Source organism: Canis lupus, chromosome 7, assembly GCF_011100685.1.
Source record: "Canis lupus familiaris isolate Mischka breed German Shepherd chromosome 7, alternate assembly UU_Cfam_GSD_1.0, whole genome shotgun sequence".
NCBI classification, from domain to species: Eukaryota; Metazoa; Chordata; class Mammalia; order Carnivora; family Canidae; genus Canis; species Canis lupus.
Window position 1 is genome coordinate 22,697,232 of NC_049228.1, and position 20,119 is coordinate 22,717,350.

General features: G+C 41.0%; 1 protein-coding gene across 1 annotated transcript in view; it reads right to left on the reverse strand.

Moving 5' to 3' along the window:
• PAPPA2 (pappalysin 2) overlaps positions 1-20,119 on the reverse strand; it is a 267,023-nt gene that overhangs the window by 31,824 nt on the left and 215,080 nt on the right. Inside the window, 2 exon segments of the mRNA XM_038542421.1 lie at positions 6,728-6,799; positions 19,030-19,139. Coding sequence (XP_038398349.1) covers positions 6,728-6,799; positions 19,030-19,139 — 182 coding nt within the window.

Genomic DNA, 20,119 nt, shown 5'->3' on the forward strand with positions numbered 1-20,119 from the left:
GTATTTTAAAAATAAGAACCCCAAGGATGCCTGGTGGCTCAGTTGGTTTAGCGTTTGACTCTTGATTTCAGCTCAGGTCATGGTCTAGGGGTAGTGAGATCAAGTCCCACATTGGCTCTGTGCTCACTTGGAGTCTGCTTGAGATTCTCTCTCTCCCCCCTGTTCATACTCTCTCTCTCTCTCAAATTAATAAAATCTTTAAAAATAAAAAGAACCCCAGGCACTTCTTAAGCACACTTTTTATAACAACGATCTGCCAACTCCTTTGCCCTGTGAAAGGAGTAAAGATTGGGATGTGGCCAGAACCAGTCTTGAGTGTTCTCCTGGATGGACCACCCCGTTTTGCACAATATACAGTAACAATCTACACCGCATGGTCAAACCCCTTAGCTGTCATCTTAAATGGGGGTTCTCTCATTTGGACTAGAATGGCACATCTGCTAAGTTTAAGAAGTGACTTCTCCTTTGTCTCTCTGACCAATCATTCTGTCACAGAACATGGCTATGGCAAGAGAGGGCATGTTCCTTATAAGTACAGGACTTGGACTAAAGAAAACTGTCCTAGAACTGTTTCTAGTAGAAAAACCAAACTAGTAAGAATGTAGACATTATTGTTCCACCCCATGTGCCTCTAATGTGGTATATACTGCACAGCTTCCCTCTGGTCTTCTGAGGGCTCCTCATTCCTTCAAGAACATCAGAATGGATTAGATAAGGCATGAGAGTCATCCTGAGCAATCCTTTATCAAATCTCCCTCCAGATCGGGCCTGGCCTCTTAACCCCTTGGAGGATACACACAGAAATGTGTATTGCTTCTCACTGTCAGATGAGGATAAATAGTGGTGAGAAACACAACTTTTGTTTTGAAACAGAAGCCACTCAGTATTGCCGATAAATGAAATTCAATTAATGTTTATCACATGCTTAACTAATGTGTAATGAGCATTCATACAAGAGGTGCTTGCATGTTCTTTATCGTGTTCTGACTCTCATTATCTATCCTATCGTAGTCTGAGTTTTCTCTTGCCAGCTAGTACCAGGATGGAAGCTGTAAAACCAAAAGCTGGACTGGTTTTGAACAGATGCCAAGAAAGGACAGTGCCAACAGATTTCCAAAATGCAACTCATCCAGTGACTAAGAAATCAAGGCTAACCAAGAAGGCCACACATCTGAACAGTGGCCCTTTCAGGGAAGGACCCATGGGTATAATGAAGATCACAATCTAATCAAAATCTTAATCTTTTGATTAAGATAAAAAATCTCCAGATATAAGGGAGGTTTGCAGCTATTCCTGAAAAATTAGCCTGACCCACACTTTACTGGAGTGTGACTTCTCCGAAGGCTCCAAACCATATCCCCATGGGTGTGTCCATAGTTTTCTGAAACTGGTTATCTGAACGAACACCAACATGTTTAAAAGATAAATCATATCCACCCAATTAAAAGCTGACCGAACTTAACTTCAGAGAAGTTAACTGACTTGCCCAAGGAATCATGTGATAAAGGTTGGAAGTGGGGTTCAAGCCCGTGGCTATGCCCCAGACAGCTTTTCCTCTGCTTTTCCACATGGCCCTCATTGTATCTGTTGCTAGACCTTCTGATTCTGTGCATGACGGAGGTTTTACTCTTTACTTCTCCTATTCCTTCACTGCATTTATTTCCACTGTACTGCTTCTCAGAAGACTGACCCAATCTTTTTTCAATTTAAGACTCTCAAAGTTTTACCTTCAATTCTCTGTCCCTGCCTTTAGGGGAATAGAAACAGGTGTCACTGAAGAATTAGGCTATGTTTTTCAGAGGGATACAGAAACAAATGAAACACACATCTGACACTTGGAAGCTTGCAGCCTGTTGGAAGGACAGTAGGTGAGGTGATAGGTATTTGTATGGGTATGTATACGAATTTATAGGAGAAATGGCAGCTAATCCCCATAGAAACTTACTTGAAATTCCCACAAAATCTTAAAAGGTTTTCTAGGTTTTACTGGAAACCGGAAGAACATCAATTAACCATGGCTACCTATACTATAAGCACTCATGAAGATATAAACTGGGTGTAAGTTGACTATTTTTTGATTATTAATATATATATATAACTGTTTCAGTAAGGCCCTATCCCCACATGGTGAACAAGTGAGGAGTCAGCATTTGATCCTAATTATTCTAACATCATTCTGCCTCTGTCCTCCTTCACAGCTCCCACTTTTGAAAAAGGAAGGGCACAACTCTACACAGAACAGCAAAGGGGAGAAGAGAGAATTTCAGAAACTATAATCCAAAACGGATGTTGCTGAGAAGGACACAATAAACTTGCAAGAAATATATGTTCACAGAAAAAGTAGAGCCAAACCCTAGGTCAATGGGCACTCCATTTTAATCATCCGGCGGGAAGGAAATTAATCTTTTCTATCCGAAAGGAGGCCATAAGTGTGGTCTTTATTCCCAGCTGCATTCCCCGGAGAACAAGGTGTTCTTTTTTTTTTTTTTAATTTTTATTTATTTATGATAGTCACACAGAGAGAGAGAGAGGCAGAGACATAGGCAGAGGGCGAAGCAGGCCTCCATGCACCGGGAGCCCAACGTGGGATTCGATCCCAGGTCTCCAGGATCGCGCCCTGGGCCAAAGGCAGGCGCTAAACTGCTGCGCCACCCAGGGATCCCCAAGGTGTTCTTAATTTAGGTGAAAACTAGGGCTGTGGACTTTGGCAGAATTAATAAATATGACTTAATGAAAAGAGAAGGAAAGGAGAAAAGGAAGGCACAGAGGGAAAAAAGCCAGAGAGCGTAACACATGTGATCTGACAATATCATGGTGTTCATAGATGGAGTGAACACTCACTTCAATTATCGCCCCACAAAACAAAGACGCTCCCTTGCCTCTCTTTCTCTTGCCATGCTGGGAAAAGAGTATACTTTATTGGGCAAGCATTTGGCAGAATAGGTGTTTGTCCTCTGCATTGTTATCCTAGACTAATTGTATACTCGTCTATAATTTTAATGAGCACAGGTCTGGGAGTAGGAAGTATAATTAGGAAACCAATGCAGCAGTCCTAGGTGGGAAGTGTTGAGGCCTCAGGAAGGGACTTGAGAGTAGGAATGGGGAGAGCTACTCATGTAATGGTCTGGTGTCTGACTGGCCTCATGACTGACTGGACATGGCAGCTGTGTTCAAGAGATCTGTGAATTATGGATCTCAGGGGACTTCCATGGGAATGGCCTGTTTCACCTTTCTTCTCTTGTTCTCTTCCTTTTCCAATCCTTAGAGTTTGCACCTGCTCACCTTGACACTATAACAGCAGCTCTGCCTCCTGCCTTCTGCTTTCCTCACTCAGCATTTACAAAGTGGCTATGGTACACCATGAACACCACTACTTTATTCCCGTCAACTATGGGCCAGACGTGGCATGGTGCTTAAACACGTCTTGTACATTATCATATTTAATCCTTGATACACTCCTTAAAATAGCTGTGTTGTCCCCACTTCCCAGTACAGATTAAGATACTAGAAGGTTCACACCAGCAGTTGGACTAGGATTTGAATTTACATCTGCAGGACTCTAAAACCTTTCCACCAACCAAGCTATCATTCCCTGCCCATCTGCAACTTACAAAAGAAGTAGAGAATATGAGGAGGGTCAGGTCAAGAAAAACATGAGTGTCAGTTTAAGTTTTGAGAAACAACTAGAAAGATAGAATTTAATGTATGAACAAGTTTGGATTGCAGATATGTGGCATGCATATATTCTTGCAAACGATGGGAACATAGCTGAAGATGAGAAGATGGCATTATCTACACAAGATGCTGTAGAGAAAACCTTAGAGCTGTCTCTTAAAGAATGCAAGAGGCAGAGAATGATGGAGAATTGAAGGTGAAAGCTCTGTGGCAAAGGGGGTATGACACAAAGGAGTGAAAGTGACAGGAAGCGGGACATGGATGGAGGATAGTGAGGTGATGGATTCACTGTCTTGAGCTCACTGAGAGACATGAAGAATGAGGTACTTCACTTTTACAAGGCTGGATGTCTCACGGGGACATCTTAGAGTTATATTCAGTACTGGAAAGCAAAAAAAGAAAACTCCTTTTAGATACTGGGGAACAAATGTCTAAGTTGAGCTCAGATTTCTGTGCAGCACTTTTAAAACTTCCTCTCATCCATGGAGCCCTCTTTGGTTTATCTTGCCTCTAGGTCTGTTTTTCCTCCTTATGCCTTTGACGCTCTTCAGTTGCCCCTAATATATTTAGCCGACTTTTTCCAGTAAAGAATTAGGTGTCTGCCAAGTAGCCAGTTCCAGCCTCTCTTTCCTTTCTTTCTCAGGCTCACCCCTCTCAGCATTTCTTACTACTTATGTCTTCAGAGTTGCTTCTCCCTCCCCTCCCCTGTCTGATTCCTTTCCTTTCTGGTGGGTATGGCTGCTCCTTTTTCCTTGCTTCTTGCTTCCACCCCTTACATGTTCTGTTGTTGTTGTTGTGATTGTTGTTTACCTCCTCCTAGCCTCTGCTGAGAGATCAGAAGCAACATCCTGGCCTTTCAAACCTTGTCCTCCCCAGAGTCTCAGGAAATACTGCAGAATAATTGGAATGGAACTAATATTGGCTAGAATTACTCCTGGGCAAAGAAAGCTTCAAGTTGGGGTTCCACATGGTGGGAACCTTCTTGTCTGCTCCCAGGGTGGCCAGAGCAGTGACTCTCAAATTTCAAATTTCAGTGGTCTTCAGAAACACCTGAAGGCCTTGTTAAAAACACAGATTGCTGGGCCTTGCACCTAGAGTCTCTGATTTAATAGGTCTAGGATGGGGCCTGAGAATGTGTATTTCTAACAAGTTCCCAGGAGATGCCTATTGTGCTGGTCCAGGGGCCACACTTTTGGGAACCACTGGAGTGGGAGTACCAACAGCCATCAGGTGGTCCAGGCTCAGCTGTGCATGGCAGCAGTTGGGCAGGGGAGTCAGAGGAGGCAGTGGAGCTTTGTTCCTTATCACATCAACAAACCTAGGAAGCTCTGGTTAAGGGATCCAGAGGATGTGCTGGGGGTGCGCTGAGGAGGGGAGGACACGTGGTGAAAGCTCTGTGTTGTAAACTTCTGGGAAACACGGAAGCCAGCTCCAAGCCCTGTCACCCAACCCTCCCTCTTACCATCACGCATAGAAGCAGCAGAAGGGAACTCTCAGGATCCCTTTGATCCATTCCCAGTTCTGAGTCTTCTGTCTGTTTATCTCCCTCCTTCCCTGGCCTCCTCTTCCCTCTTTTTACCCCCTGCCCAGTGGATGAGTCACTGCCCCTCCTCCCCACCCCGCTGCCATCTGTTTTTCTAATGATGGCAGAAGATGAGCTGTTTTGTTGGCCCACGCTGTAACAAAGCATACTCCATGCTAGCATTTTTCCTGATGGACTCTCGGAACGCTATTTTATTGGTGTCATTTCCCACACCCAGTTTTCTCTTTGTCTCAAACCCCACCCTTTCCCCCTCTTTGGCCTCATGTAGATCCCAGTTTCCCAGAATCAGATAAAGAGAAACAGGGATACAGAAGAACTGAGGGACTGACAGGCATGTGCGTTGGGTGTGTGTTGGGGGGAGGGTGTTGGAAATCAGTGGCAGAGCAACAACTCTCACTAGCACACAAGGAACAGCCAGAATTACCCAAGTGTCACTGCTAAGTGGCTTAATGACTTGCAGCAAGAGATTTGGATGGCAAAACCTATTGTGACTGAGTGGCTATCCCCAGGGTGAGAGGGCTTAAATTGTGTGCGTGCATGCATGTATGTGCGGGGGGGAGGGGGAGTGTGAGACGCGTCCCCTTCCTCCATGGCAGGATTCCTGGGTCACTCTCCCTCAGTAAGCCTCTGCCTCATTCTTGACTATTCTTCACAGTAACTCCTGTTAATCTAGCTAAGGAATTCACAGCGTGCTAAATCCCCTAGGAGAAGGGAATCCCCTGTGTGAAGAAGTACATAAGATTCCCTGAGGAAGTCAAGGTCTGGTTTGAGTTCATCAACAGTGGATTATAGGTCTATTTCAGAGGTTGAAAACATCGATGTCTGCATGACCTAGGCATTTGATATCAATGAGGGATGCTCATTAGGGTAAGAAGCCACAGGGAGAGGAGAGCATCTTGTTGACCCAGAGAGCAGCTGCCCTTCTGGGCTTGTAGCTGTTACTCAGATCCAGCTCATTGTTGCCATGGTTGCCAGATAGTCTTGTTTTTCAAGAGGCAAATCTGCACAAAGTGTTTTATATTGATTTTTATTTGGAGTTATGTGTGTACATGTGCATGTAATGTTATATATACATAGACGAATTTTATGTGAAAGCCCAATTTTTAAATATTGGCAACCAAACCAAAATTGTTTTCAGACACAGTGCTGGCCAAATAGGCCTGTCTGTAGGCCATTGGTCCACAAAGCCCCGATCTAACTAAGCTCATGTCCAGTGACAAAAATCCCAAAACCATAAAAAATTCTGATTTGCTTTTAACTTATTTTTATTAGCTCATTTAAAATGAGACCCTGGAGATTTTGCTAAAAAAAAAGAAGGAAGGGGAGGGGGGTGGAGGAGAAGAAAAGAAAAAGAAATCCTAGTATCTGTAATCTGGGGATTGGAAAACTAAATTTAAGAGATTAAACAAAGGGCATAGGGGCAAGATCTTGAGTTAGGAAGACTCAAGTCCCTGTGAGTTAAGCAGACCAGAGTACTCTGGTCTGGTCTGGGGAGGGGAGGCAGCTTACCTCACACGACTGAATGCAGTGGACCAGGAAAGGGTCTGGGTGCCATTGACGTCGCCCAGTGCACACGATGCTCTGAAGGGGAAGATGAAACAACAGAAAACAAAGAGCCCTGGTCAGTAAGAGAAGGGGCAAATCCTGAGCTCATCCTACCAGCCCAACCCCACTGCCTGAGGAGTGAGACCCTGGCTGTGCCCCATAAAGAGGGCCAAGGCCCGCTGGTCTTTCCTGAAGAACTGCTAATCCTGCCAGCTGGCATCAAAGTGGAACTCTCATGCTCTTCATCCTCCTCTGCCCTCCTCAAGGTATCTAAATTTCCACAGGGGTGTAGGTGTAATTTTGGAAACTGTCCTCAATGTTGTAATGAGTTAATTTGGTTCTAGGCATAATATTGTTTCCATTTGTTTTGAAATTTTCAATAACATTACAAAAAGTTGTAAGTCATCCAGGTTGACCAGGAAGCACTGTGGATTTTTAAGGAGTAAGAAATATAGCTTCACAAGAAGAAAAAAATGGATCTCAAGAATCCTAGATGATAAGATGTGAGTGCTAAGCAAGGACTGGAGGATAATTGCATAATCTGTATCTCTTGTTAGTATATTTATCCCTTTCTCCTGAGAAATAAAAGGTCTATGCATTGGTCAAATAAGGTTAACATGACACCAATGGGGCTCAAAATGGTACCTGCATCAAAATGGTGAGAGCCAAAACATGCTCATATTAAATATGGTGATGGTCTCTGTCCCAACAGCCATTTCAGATGTGCATTTAAACAGTCATCAGGTGCCTGGGTGGCTCAGTCAGTTAAGGGTTTTGCCTTCAGTTCAGGTCATGATCCTGGAGTCCTGGATGAGTCCCTCATAGGGCTCCCTGCTCAGCAGGGAGTCTACTATCCCTCCCCCCTACTCATGCTCTTTCTTTCTCAAGTAAATAAAATCTTAAAAAAAAAATAGTCATCTACTCTTTGTTGAACAATAATTACAACCCATTTTCACTGAGCTTTTTCCTTTTAATTTTTGTATTTTAAAATTTCAAAAGTTATACTTCAGGAAAAGAGAGTCCCATAGGAAGCTTCATAGAGAAAAGGAGATTCCCTCCGTAGCCTGTTATCAACCCAGCCATTTGTAGACGTTCACTGTCACATTTTAATTCAGTGTGAGAGGAATACAGTGCAATCAGAAGAAAAATAATACATTATGAGATAAGAGCTTTACACGAGATAGCACTTCCATTAATTGGAAATTATACATTCTAGAATGTTAAGACTGCGCAGTCATCAGACTGGATATATTTGCATATATTAATATGTAGGTGTGTGGATATATACATATATTTGCATATATTAATAGCCATCTAATAGATATTTGCATATATTAATATGTCGGTATATGGATATATACCTCATAGGTAGTTATTAGAATGGGAATCTGCAAGATTTTCCTGAAGTTGTAATAGTATAAACTAAAACTCCTCTTTCACAGCTTCCCTAAAGGGAATATAATACCATATATCCTAACAAATTCTGATATTCAAAATTCCACATTGTAATAACATAGCAAGTGACTTGCTTTTAAGTTTTCATTGCACTGGAAAAAAAAAAAAAGATTGTCAAATCTTTTTAGGATTATACAAATTTCTAAGATAAACACAATAGGGGTGTTCAGCATAAGGAAAAACTGAGGTATTCCACACTAACAGCCATTGAAGCAGACTATTTGCATATAAACAATGGCTCTGCTACCTAGAAAGATTTTTGTTTTATTTATTTTTTTTATTTATTTATTTTTTTATTTTTTTAGATTTTTGTTTTAAAACCAGTATCTGGGATCCTTGGGTGGCTCAGCGGTTTAGTGCCTGCCTTTGGCCTGGGGCATGGTCCTGGGGTCCTGGAATCCAGTCCCATGTCGGGCTCCCTGCATGGAGCCTGCTCCTTCCTCTGCCTGTGTCTCTGCCTCTCTGTGTGTCTCTCATGAATAAATAAAATCTATAAATAAATAAATAAATAAATAAATAAAACCAGTATCACTGGGACTCTACTTAGCTAGCGTTGTTCTCATTGCTCTCACTTCTATTATTTAAAATATCAACGTTTTAGGCTTCCTTGCTGTCACCAGATAATGGTACTAGCATAAAACAGGAAGCTGTACCCTTGAGATGTAAATACATAGCAATCTTATTCCTTCTTACAGCACCACCTTCCCTAAGGATCCTCACCCCCCATCCTTGTCAGTCAGACTTTCAAATGTGTACAGGCTTCACTCACTGTGAGCCAGATTCCCCAGTCAGCAAGAGGGATCTGAAGATCCACAAATCTAGCTGCTGCCCTCAAAGAGGTCACAGTCTGGGGGGGAAGGGATTTGGAAGAATGTCAATTCTTCCGCATAAGGAGACACTTAGCCTTGGCATCCTCACATGATGTCCATGACCAGAACGGTCCAGAACATTCTGAACTGTCCCAGCTTCTTTTATGCTCTCTAAATCTTGTACCTCATTCACCTCTTTTATAAATGCAGGAGCGTGGGTTTGTTAATCCATTAGAAATTCTAAGGATATATTGCCAAGAAAAAGAGTCTGTCTTTACTTTTGACTTGGTTTCTTTGCCCTTCTGTCCTGTTATCTCCAACTGATGTTTTCCATCTTTGTCTTTTATATAACTTATTACCCTGTAATATAGATTCACAAACTATAAAAGGTATAAAGGGTGCACAATCTCCCTCCTACTCTTGACCCCCAACCACCCAAGTTCCTCAATTTAATTTTCTGTATTTTGTATCATTGCAGAGATATTCTATGCATATGCATACATCTACGTACGAAATTATTTCATCACACAAGACACCAAAATTTTACTTTGTACTTTGTTCTGTTGTTTGTTTGTCTTTATTTCACTTCACAGTGTTTCTTGTGGTCCTGTTCATTTTATGGTATCTGGAATGTTGTATTCTATTGATTGCATAGTATCTCATTGTGTGTATGAATGAACCCTCATTTACTTAATCAGACCCATACTAATGGATATTTAGGTTACAGTCTTTTGCTCTAATAAACAATGCTATGTATAAATCATTTCACACATATGCAGCTATCTCTGTAGAATACATTCATGATAGTAGAATTGAGAATACTCATCTCAATGGTTCTTTAATGTTCTGTAATTCAGACATGAGATGAATTCAAACTGGCATCCTTCCTTAATCTCTATAAAATTGCAACAGCTTCTGGTACCTGGGTCATTTGCCTTCCTAGATTGTGAAATCCTTGAGAATAGGGACTGTCTCCCACTCATATCTTATCTTAGTGACTTAGAGACGATGTTTTATAAGCATTTGTCAAACACTAAGTATGATGTTGGAGTTCCAGGATTCTCCACCATCTCCTGGCCTGTGAATGTCATTCACCCCATAAGAAAAGATACGTGTATGTCATTAATTGAGCTACTACTTATTGGTCAAAACTGGAGGAGAATTTCAAATGTACTTCAGGACACATTTGTGGTGGTGAGGTTAAAGAGGGGAGTGAAACAGGAAGAAAAGCAATGAGAAGGGCTAGCTACTGGTGAGAAGAGTTTAAATTAATTCAACAGGGAGGCCATTAGACTGAGGTAAATCTGATCCATGGTAGCCTAGGGAAGCAACCCAACATCTAAGCCTGTAAATGGTTCAAGGTTATGAAACTGAAAACTATGGACAATCAATCACAAAGAATCAAGCAGGCTTTATGCTAGAGCTAGTCAATAATGTCCTTATTTTCTTTCCATTTTTTTTCCTCTACTAGAGTCCCTCCTGACCTCCTCTTGGTGGAGCGCTCCTAACCACTTCTGGTTTGATGCTGCCTGCCTCAAATAGATTTTTGCTCAAATACACTCTTAAAAGTTTTAATCTGCCTCAATTTATCTTGTAAGAATTCACTATAATTTTCTTATTTTCTGGAATATTTTTTGACAAATTATGATAGTATATATATTACATTTGAAAAGTTATAGGAAATCATTGAAAGAACAACCTTATATCCTCTGCCCAGCTTTATCAAATCTTAACAATTTGATGTATCTGCTTCCAGAATTTAAGTCACTAGAGATTCCATTAATGTCCCCTATATGTACCCCTCCCACTTCTCTCTTCTTCCTTCCTCCCTATTGGTAACAACTATTCTGAATTTTTAAATTATTATTTCTATACATTTTTATATGATTACAGCTATTGCTATTATACTATTAGCAAGCCACTTCTCAGGTGAATTGATTGTGAATAAAGATTTGTTTTTGAACTTTCCAAAAGGAAAACATTTATGAGAAAATCAGTTTAAAGATTTCATTTTGATTGGGTCATTTAAAATTTTTTTAAATGTAAAAGGGAAGAAAGGAAGAACAAAGGGAAGGTGGAAGGGGGAGAGGGATTGGGAGAGAGAGGCAAAAGGGAGGGAGGCGATGAAGGGAAGGTCATAAGGCAATTGAAGGCTATTGCTTGGTTGAATGTCTCACTAAAGGTCACAAGACTGATGGTTAGCCAACATTAAGGTCTAACACAGAATTGCTCAATTGTTTTTTTAATCAGGAATAGTTACTTGACAGAATGGGCTGCTAATCACAACAGATCACAAAGTTCTGCTGTTGCCTGGTTTGTGACAATTCCCTTATTACTACATATGTATGCAACCCTAAGTAAAATACAGCATTGTTTTTGCATATTTATTTGGACAGTAGCACAGGACCCTATAGTTTGCTCTTCAGTTCTTCTTCCCCCATCCTCCAAGACTATCTTGGACTTGATGCCTTGAGATTTATTCAAACCAAAAGCAGACTTCCATACTTAAAACTGATTAAAAAGAAGGTTTTTTCATGACTCATGTCTGAAGGATTTGTTCTCCCACTGATGTGTATGTGGCAAGTGTCATTGGAGCTGTTACACAACTGTGCCCATCAAGAGGACACTCTGAGGGATGAGGGCTAGGATTAGGAGATGAGAAGACAGATGGAAGGGTGAGACCAGCAAGTCGGACACTATGGCTCCTGGAGGGCACGGTCTTCTTTTTCTCTTCCTGCTTTCTCTCTTCCTCTTAAAACATTTTGTTTTTGTTTAAGGAATTATTAATCCTCTGGGGACCAATTTGGGAAAACAAAGTCAGAAATTACAAGATTTGTTTTGACTGAGCAATTCTGGTGAAGAGCTGGGGAGCTGAGGGAGGGATTCCCTGCAGTGTTGAGAATCTTTACAAATCTTACATGTGTAGCCACAGGAAAATCTCATTAGTTTGGACTTCACTAATTCCTAATTGTGATATACTAAAAAAAGAAAAGAAAAGCATTGTTCGGTCTGTGAAAAATGAAGTTATGAAGCAAACTAACAGAGGAAATGGGATGCTATGATGGATGCTTTTGTACTTCAGAACAGAACACTTTCAAGTATAATTTAGAAAACTCATTTACATGCAAACAATTGCCACATTATGTATGAAAAAAATCATCTCCCCATGAAATCACATTCTTGAAGGACCACTTCTTTCCAACATAAGTCAAAATGTTAATTTTCCTATTTTAAATGGTAAATCTCAAGATATAATCAAAAACCCTTTCAACACAGTGGTTAAGGACAGTCATAAAAATTCAAGCTTGCATGGGCTTTTGGAAAAATCAAAAGGTTTGCCTTGAGAAAGAGCTCTGTGGAGGCAAGAGCCACTCTCTTCTATGGGCTCTGGTTTCACAGGGCAACTCCGTTCTGAGCAGGGGATGAACTGAGCCATATGCTGAGGAGATTTGGGGATGAAAATAAGACATTAACCCTACCCTCAAGAATCTTCCAGTTTAAGGGGTAGAATGACAGAAAAGAAGAAAAAGAAAGAAAAATCAAATATGAGGAAAACCAGGGATGAGAAAAGCACAAAGTGCTCCCAGCAAAAATCTGAGCGGAGCTCCTCCCACAGCCTCAGCTCAGGCTAGCCAGACCATCCGGTGACTAGGCACTGCCAGAGAGGTGTGGGAGGCTGAGGAGCAAAAGCTATTGTTTCTGGGTGTGAGCAATGGTACTGATGAGCATTTGGCATCTCCTGCATCCCAAACTTCCAGATTCCACTGTTCAGTTCCCTTGACTGGTAGACCTTTTTTGACTGCCAATAAGCTTTTTCTGGGGACATCCTCTCTTTCTGCCAGATATTGCCCTGCTGATGTCATCACCAGAGAAAGTTCTAGAGCCCTGTGTATAGTAGGTAAAGGAGGAAGACACCATTACAAAAACAAAAGGCCCAGAAAGTCCATCTGAGCATTTCAAATCCTTATGTCTTGTTTCCCACAATCAGCATGCCACCGAGCCATTAAAAATAATAATCATTTTCATCCTTATTCTCAGTCTTGCAATCGAAGTTGTCAGAAGTTGCTTCTTTAGTCAGTGTTCAAATAGGAAACACTGAATGGCCATCAATCCTCTTCCCAGCCCCATTTGTAAAAGGGACAGAAAAAAGAAACATATGATCTACATGTTTCTGGCTACACACACGCGCGCGCGCGCACACACACACGCGTGTACACAAATAAGCAAAGTATAGAACTTAGAGAATGGTACATTCCCTGGTGATATCTGTTCAGAGAGGAAGGAAACTTCCCAAGGTAAGATTTGTACTAAGTGAACTGAAATTTCATTTTTACTCACTTTAGAACTATATGCCAACAACCACGTAAGACATTTCAAAAGTGTTATTTTTGATTTTTACAATAGTTCTGCGAGATAGATAATATCATCCTCCCCCTTGATTATGAATAGACAGAGGTTACCGAGGGGCAAGTATGTGAACCAAGAGGGACCTTATTCTTCTTTATGCCAGCTGCTATTAAGAGATGTTTTTCATTAAAACCCCAGGTTACCTAAGTCCTCAGAAATTCTTCCTTTAATGGAAAGTATATTATTCTAGAAGTCAGGTGTTATTTGCAGGATACAAACCAGTAGAGTCCCCAGAGGAAGGCAAATAAACTTTGTGGGCATCTCAAAAGTATAGCTGATTGTTCTTTAAAAATAATCTCTTTCAAGAAAATTAAAAATAAAATAAAATAAAAATAATCTCTTTAAGGACAAGTAGTATCACAGGGAAATCTCTAAATTATTTTTGTTAGGGAAAGAAAGAAGGAATAAAGAAGAGAAGTGTAGAAAAGAGGGGGTTCTCATGGTTGAGAGTAGTGACTTCTTTTCTATTTGATGAGCAAGATAATCCAAACACACACTTGGGAGGAAGAAATGACTATAGCAAACAGGGTAATTCAGGAGGGATCACATTGGACTTGGAATCAGACAAGTTGATTGCACTTCTTTCTCTACTTCCTGTTAGCTGTGCAAGCTTGGACAGATCATCCAAAATCAACTTTATTGGTAAAAAGAAGGATAATAAAATCCTGCTTTCCTAGTTTATTGGTTTGTGGTAAGATTAAAATGAAATTATAAATATATAAAAATATATATTTTATATATACAACTTTGAAAACAATGAAGTGTTATCCAACTGTAGGATATCATTTTTATTACAAAGAATGAAGTCATTGGAAGCAGACTAGAGGAAATGATGCAACCTAATCCATTTGCTCTGTAGTCATGCCAGATATGAAGGTATTTGAAGTATGGGAGATAGGGATTTGCACGAAAAAAAGGAGATCACCATTTACTAAACAAATGAGCCAGACTTCAAATAGGCGTGCTTGTACATAAAATATTTATGTTGCCAGTATTTTATTTTGTAATAACAGTGTCTCTCAAAGCATTACAGTGGAATTACCTGGTGTGCTTCATGGCACTGCCAGACTAACTGAAGGGTAGAACCCAGGTCTGTCCATCCCTCTTACAAATTGTCCAAGTGATTCTTAAGGACACCAAAATTTGAGATTGAGTACAATATGGAAAGACCCCCCCCCCCCCAAGATAAATCAATGTAAGTTATAAGGATTTGACTCGATGAGGAGTTTTATTTAACACAACTGCTTTGGTTTATAAAGCATTTCCTCTTATTTATGAGGACAAGGTTATATTTCCCACTGCTCAGGAGCTGCTGGGTACAAAATAGCAGGCATCATGAAATCATCTATGGCTAGTGTATAATCTTATCTCTGAGGACTTGGGAACATAAGAACAACCTCATCACTGTTCCCACTGCATCCACTGACTTCTTCCTTTTGTTTTCTGTTATAATAAAGTTTTGATTTCCTAAAAGCAAAGCATCCCATGTAAGCTTTTTTGGTAAGCGATACACCTTTATTTCATTATATCTATGAAATTGTTGAGAGACGCACAGAAGACAGCTTCTTTGGCCACTCTATGATAATTCATGTTAACTACTGGATTAACATTGAGTTTTCTTCTGGTAAAAAGAATATTGATTTGGGGGTTCAGGAGCAAATGTTATCAATTATGTATTCAACTTTTAAAATTCTGACCTTTGGATGTTTTCTCAGGAACAAATTACTCTTACAAGGCAAGGATGAGGCTCGTTTTGTGAGTTATCTCAATTCTTCCTCCACATTATGAGAAGAAGCTAATTACCTCACTTTGTTTTCATGCAGAAATAGGACACAAGTCTTAAAAGCTCCACTAAGGTGATAGTGCCTCTAACAATATGCAAATTGTGATCAGTATAGCTGTCCTCCCAGATTACAAAGAAGGGCAGTATGATCACAGATGGGAAGAGCTGGCAGAGATGAGGAAAAGCAACCCGTCTGCAGTAAGAATGACAAATAATGGAGAAAGACTGTTCTTCAAGCACAAAGTTAATTTCTATCCGTGTTTCAAATCTGATGCTCATGTCAACCTTACGAAATAGGTACTGTGTCTATTTTACAGATGAGGAAACGGAGGCACAGAACAGTAAAATTGCTTAAAATTATGCACCTGATGAATTACAGAAATAATGAGTGAAAACTCAGTGTTTTGGTTTTTGACACATTTTTGATTCTAAGGTCTACAACCATTCTGTGATGCTATCATCCTCAAAATCATGCCTGGATAACCTGTTTCAAAACCTGGATTTACTGACTAGACCACTGTCATGACACACGCAAGGGTACAGACCATAACATTTGATGTTTGGCTTAAGGAGAAAAAAGTACTCTGAATTTTCTCTCTGGGATGGGCAACTGAAAATGACAAGGATGTGATTACACACAGTCACACAGAGCTGCCAAAATGATCCAGTTTGATGAAAAAGTAGACATTTACTCCCAAAGTAGAAAATGGTGAGGCATCTGGGTGGCTCAGTTAGTTAAGCATCTGCCTTTGGTTCAGGTCATGATCCCAGGGTCCTGGGATCAAGCCCTGTGTCTGGGATCCTTGGTCAGCAGGGAGTCTGCTTCTCCCTCTCTCCCTCTCTGCTCATGCTCTCTCCCTCTCAAATAAATAAATAAAATCTTAAAAAAAAAAAAAAAGGTAGAAAATGGTGCTGCAATTTTTTGGGTCACTCAACCAATATTTATAAGACACCTGTCCCAGCACTGGAAAAGTCACTAGGTATATAAATGTAAATAAAAAACTATGGAATTAGAGTAAATAAATAATAATGACTTCCCTGGAGGACAGTTAAGAAGAAAGAAGCTTTTGGAAAATAGAGAATATTGTTTTCTAGTTTGGAGACAGTCAAGTCTCTGTAATTGGTACCCCTGCTATCTTCATGGAGACATCCAAACTGCTTTTCTTTGAATGTTCCAGTTGGAAAGCAGAAGTGGGAGACCCCCAATCATTGGAAGGCCTGCACTCTGGCCTATATCCATCGACTGTTCCCACTGGATGGCTTTACGGTGATGTGGTTAGAGAAGCATTCCTTAAGCAATTTATTTCTCAAGAGGAAGAAAGGGTCTGAGACATTCTAAGCCTTTCTCCCTTTAGCTACTAATGGAGAAAGAGAAGTCTTTCCCCAGGGAGAAGTTGAATTCAAGATCTAGACCATCTAGCGCTTCATGAAACAGGAGGCAGGAGCTCTTCCTTCAGGCGCTGTAATTCCAGTTAGACCTTCACAGCAGGCTATGGGGAGTAGAACAGGAAGTCTAGAAGGCCCAGGATGGGAGAACCAGGCAAGGTGTTTCTCTGACTTTTTCCTCCCCACCCCCATCCAGTCTTCACACTGCCCTCAGGCTCCTGGTTTGCTCCACTCTATCCAGTGTTGTCCTTAAGTTCTACATCCTAAAAAGGCATGGCCTGCCCTGAGGGATCTTGCCCATTTGTTTCTCCCCATCTCATTCTTCTAGTACCCATCTTCCCTCTCCCTAGGCACCACACAGACCCTCGTTTCAGCCACAGAGAACTTCTTACCATTCCTATCCTCTAGAATACTGCTCTCGATCATAGTTTATGACCCAGAGGAAAAGCCTTGTGGTCCTTTGATCCTTCTTGAAGCTCCTGAGCAGAATTAGTTGCTTCCTCTTGGGTGTTGCTGCCTCATTTCTACCACGACCAAGCCATTTCCTGTGTTGCATTATTATAAATGTCTGTTTTCCTGGCCAGATTATAAATTTTGTAAATAGAAGGACTATCATTTTTTTCATCTCCATATTCCCAGCAGTTAGACCAGTTCCAGGGCACATAGTAAGTCCAACAAATGTATGTTCAATGAATAACTAACTGACTGAATTAATAGGAGTATGCTACTCCTGTTCCCCTTTCCCGAATCATGCTTAGGGTATTTTTTCCTAATCCTCCTGCTTTGACACAAATTCCTGTGCTGATAATATAGCAAAACTAGCCTGTGAGGGAAAAAAAAGCAATCTGAGGATGGTTTCCAAATTAAATGTGGTACATTTCTAGACTCCATCTCTTGGTGACTCTATGACAAAGGATTTTCTTTGTTAGACAGTCTAATAAAGCAAACAAGCTCCCAAGCTCTTTGTCATCCTCTCCCTCCCCATTCTAAGAAGAAATAACTAACATACCATAAGATCCTCTCCATCCAGATCTTGTATAGCTTTCTCACCCTCTTTTTCATTTATTCACTTCTTAAACATTTATTGAGCACTTTCTACATACTAGGCACTGTTCTAAGATCTGGGGAGATAGTAGTGAATGGAACAGATAATATTCCTTCCTTGAGCTTTTTATTCCAGCAGCAGAAAGGGATACTAAATAAGATAAATAAAATGTATAATATGCCTGGTAATGGTAAGTCCTAAGGAGAAAAAGTTTTAAAAAGGGAAAGGGGGACAAAATTTTAGGGAGTTAAAATTTTAGATAGACAAAGAGGGCACCTGACTTTTGAGTAAAATTCTAAAGAAAGTCAAGGAGCAAGACCTGGGAGAAGAGCATTCTAGGCAGAGGGAACCACAGAGCAAAGGTACTATGGTGGGAGTGTGCCTAGCATGCTCAAGAATCAGTCAACAAGCCACTGTGGGAAGATCAGAATGTGCCAAGAAAGTCATAAAAGGGACGAAGTCAGAAAGGCAAAGGACAGGAGGAAAAGAGGTCGTGGAACTGAGAACCCAGGTTTTTGAAGGATCAAGTATGTGATATTGAAATCAATGGTTCTGCAGAAGTAGCAGCTAAGGCAACCATGACCCAGGAGCTAAAGTGTTAAAGACATAAGGGAAGGGGGTCCGAAGATGACAGAAGATGAGGGCATTGAATGGATTGCTCTGTTAGCATTAGATTCAAATGTGGGGGAACTCCAGGGAGGAGAAGGGGAGAATGGTTTGGAAGTGGCACCAAGGAGATAGGAGGGCAGGTGCCCCTCTCCCAGGCCCAGGGGAGAGAGAAAGCAGGGAGGGGAGTCCGCAGGGTTTCAACTGAGAATGCAAACACATGGAGAGCCCAGAGAAGAGGCCGTGGATTTAGTGGGTCCTGCCCACAACGGATTGGATTCCAGAGCACCCAGGGAGAAGATCTCAGGTTTCAGAAAGGATGGGAATGGAGACAGGAAAGGCAGCTCCCTCTCTTACTCCTTTGGGTATCATTTCTCTGCATTCAGTTTCATCTTCCTCTTTTCTAAACCATCTTTCCCTCTCTATCCTTTCAACTTTCTTCATTCTTTTGGCTCCTTCTAAGATTTTCTGTCCTATTTTTAATTAGTGGTAATCTTCTCTTTCCATTCCCTTCCTGAATTACCATTCTTTATATCTCCAAGTCCTTCTTCTAGATTATCTTTTAAACTATCCTCTGGATAGGGGCCATCTTTTTTCTCACGTTTCCTCTTTTCTCTTCCCAATGTTGAATTCTTCTCTTTAGGAAGGATCCATGTGGTTGTTTGCTTTAAGGATGCCCTGAAAGCCTCAGAAATTACTCCAGGGAATATGCTGTCAGTTGAGAATTCTCCAGTGGTCTTACATTCTTGGCACATAAAAATGCCCCTTTCCTCACCTGGACTTTGACAGGTTCCATCCAGTGCTCCAGAGTGTCAGCAGTGATGTTCTCAGGCAGAATTACAGGATCGCTAGGGGGAATTACACACGATGGGGAACACACTGCACCTGAAGGACAGAAATTTACAGTAGAGACTTAAACTTCTTATATCTCTGTCTTTTTCATCCTGGGATCAATAGCTTTGATTTTTTAAGAGCAATTACTTTCTATGTTATGGATCACCACATTTTTGTGGTTATAGGCAGGGCTGATACTCATCTACAATGCCCCTATAGGGATATGTCTACACTAATCGCTAAAGAGCCACTGCCCCAAGTTAACTCTCCTTGATGCCATGCCCATCCCTTCTTCTGGTCCAGTACAGCCTCTTCTCTGGAATCTCTGAATCTCTGCATGATCCAGCAATTATAAGTTTAACTCCTGGTCCTGTAGACCTCCAAGGCCCCACTCTAGGACTCTGGCCAGCCAAAGACTAAGCTGATTGGCTGACGCCTTTTAAGTACTTTTAGTATCATTCCTGCTTATATGATCTCTGGAAGGCTTATAATTATATCAGTCACTACCTAAGAAATTTGCTAGCTAGAGGAAAAAAAAATGGCCCAGAAAGTATGAAGGCAGATTTATAATGTCTGTTGCTCCATTGAAGATCATTATGCTGGCAGCCAAGAAACCTATGTGATTAAAAGAGGAAGCAACAGGAATTAGAAGCAGAGACTTGGGTCATGTGTTGGCCTCCTGAAGGAAAATCTTGCTCCATTCCCTTGTATGTAGGGCCCAAGTGTCTTCTAAAACTCTATTCAAAGATGGCACACTCCCAGGGTTCTGTTTCCTCATCTATAGATTTGCTCCTCTCCAAGCTTCTTTTTAGCTCTATCTCTATTTCTATGTTTTTTGCAAACTTGTGAAATAACTCAAAATGTTGCATGACTCTTAAGAGCTCTATCTATGTAACTGCATGACATTTTAATGCAGAAATTAGAGATGGGGAGATGAGACTTTGCTCATGAAACACCACTTAAGAGGCCCAGTCTGAGCACCCCACCACACCATGCCTGGTCATGAGATTTCTTGGTGCAAAGAGTAACCT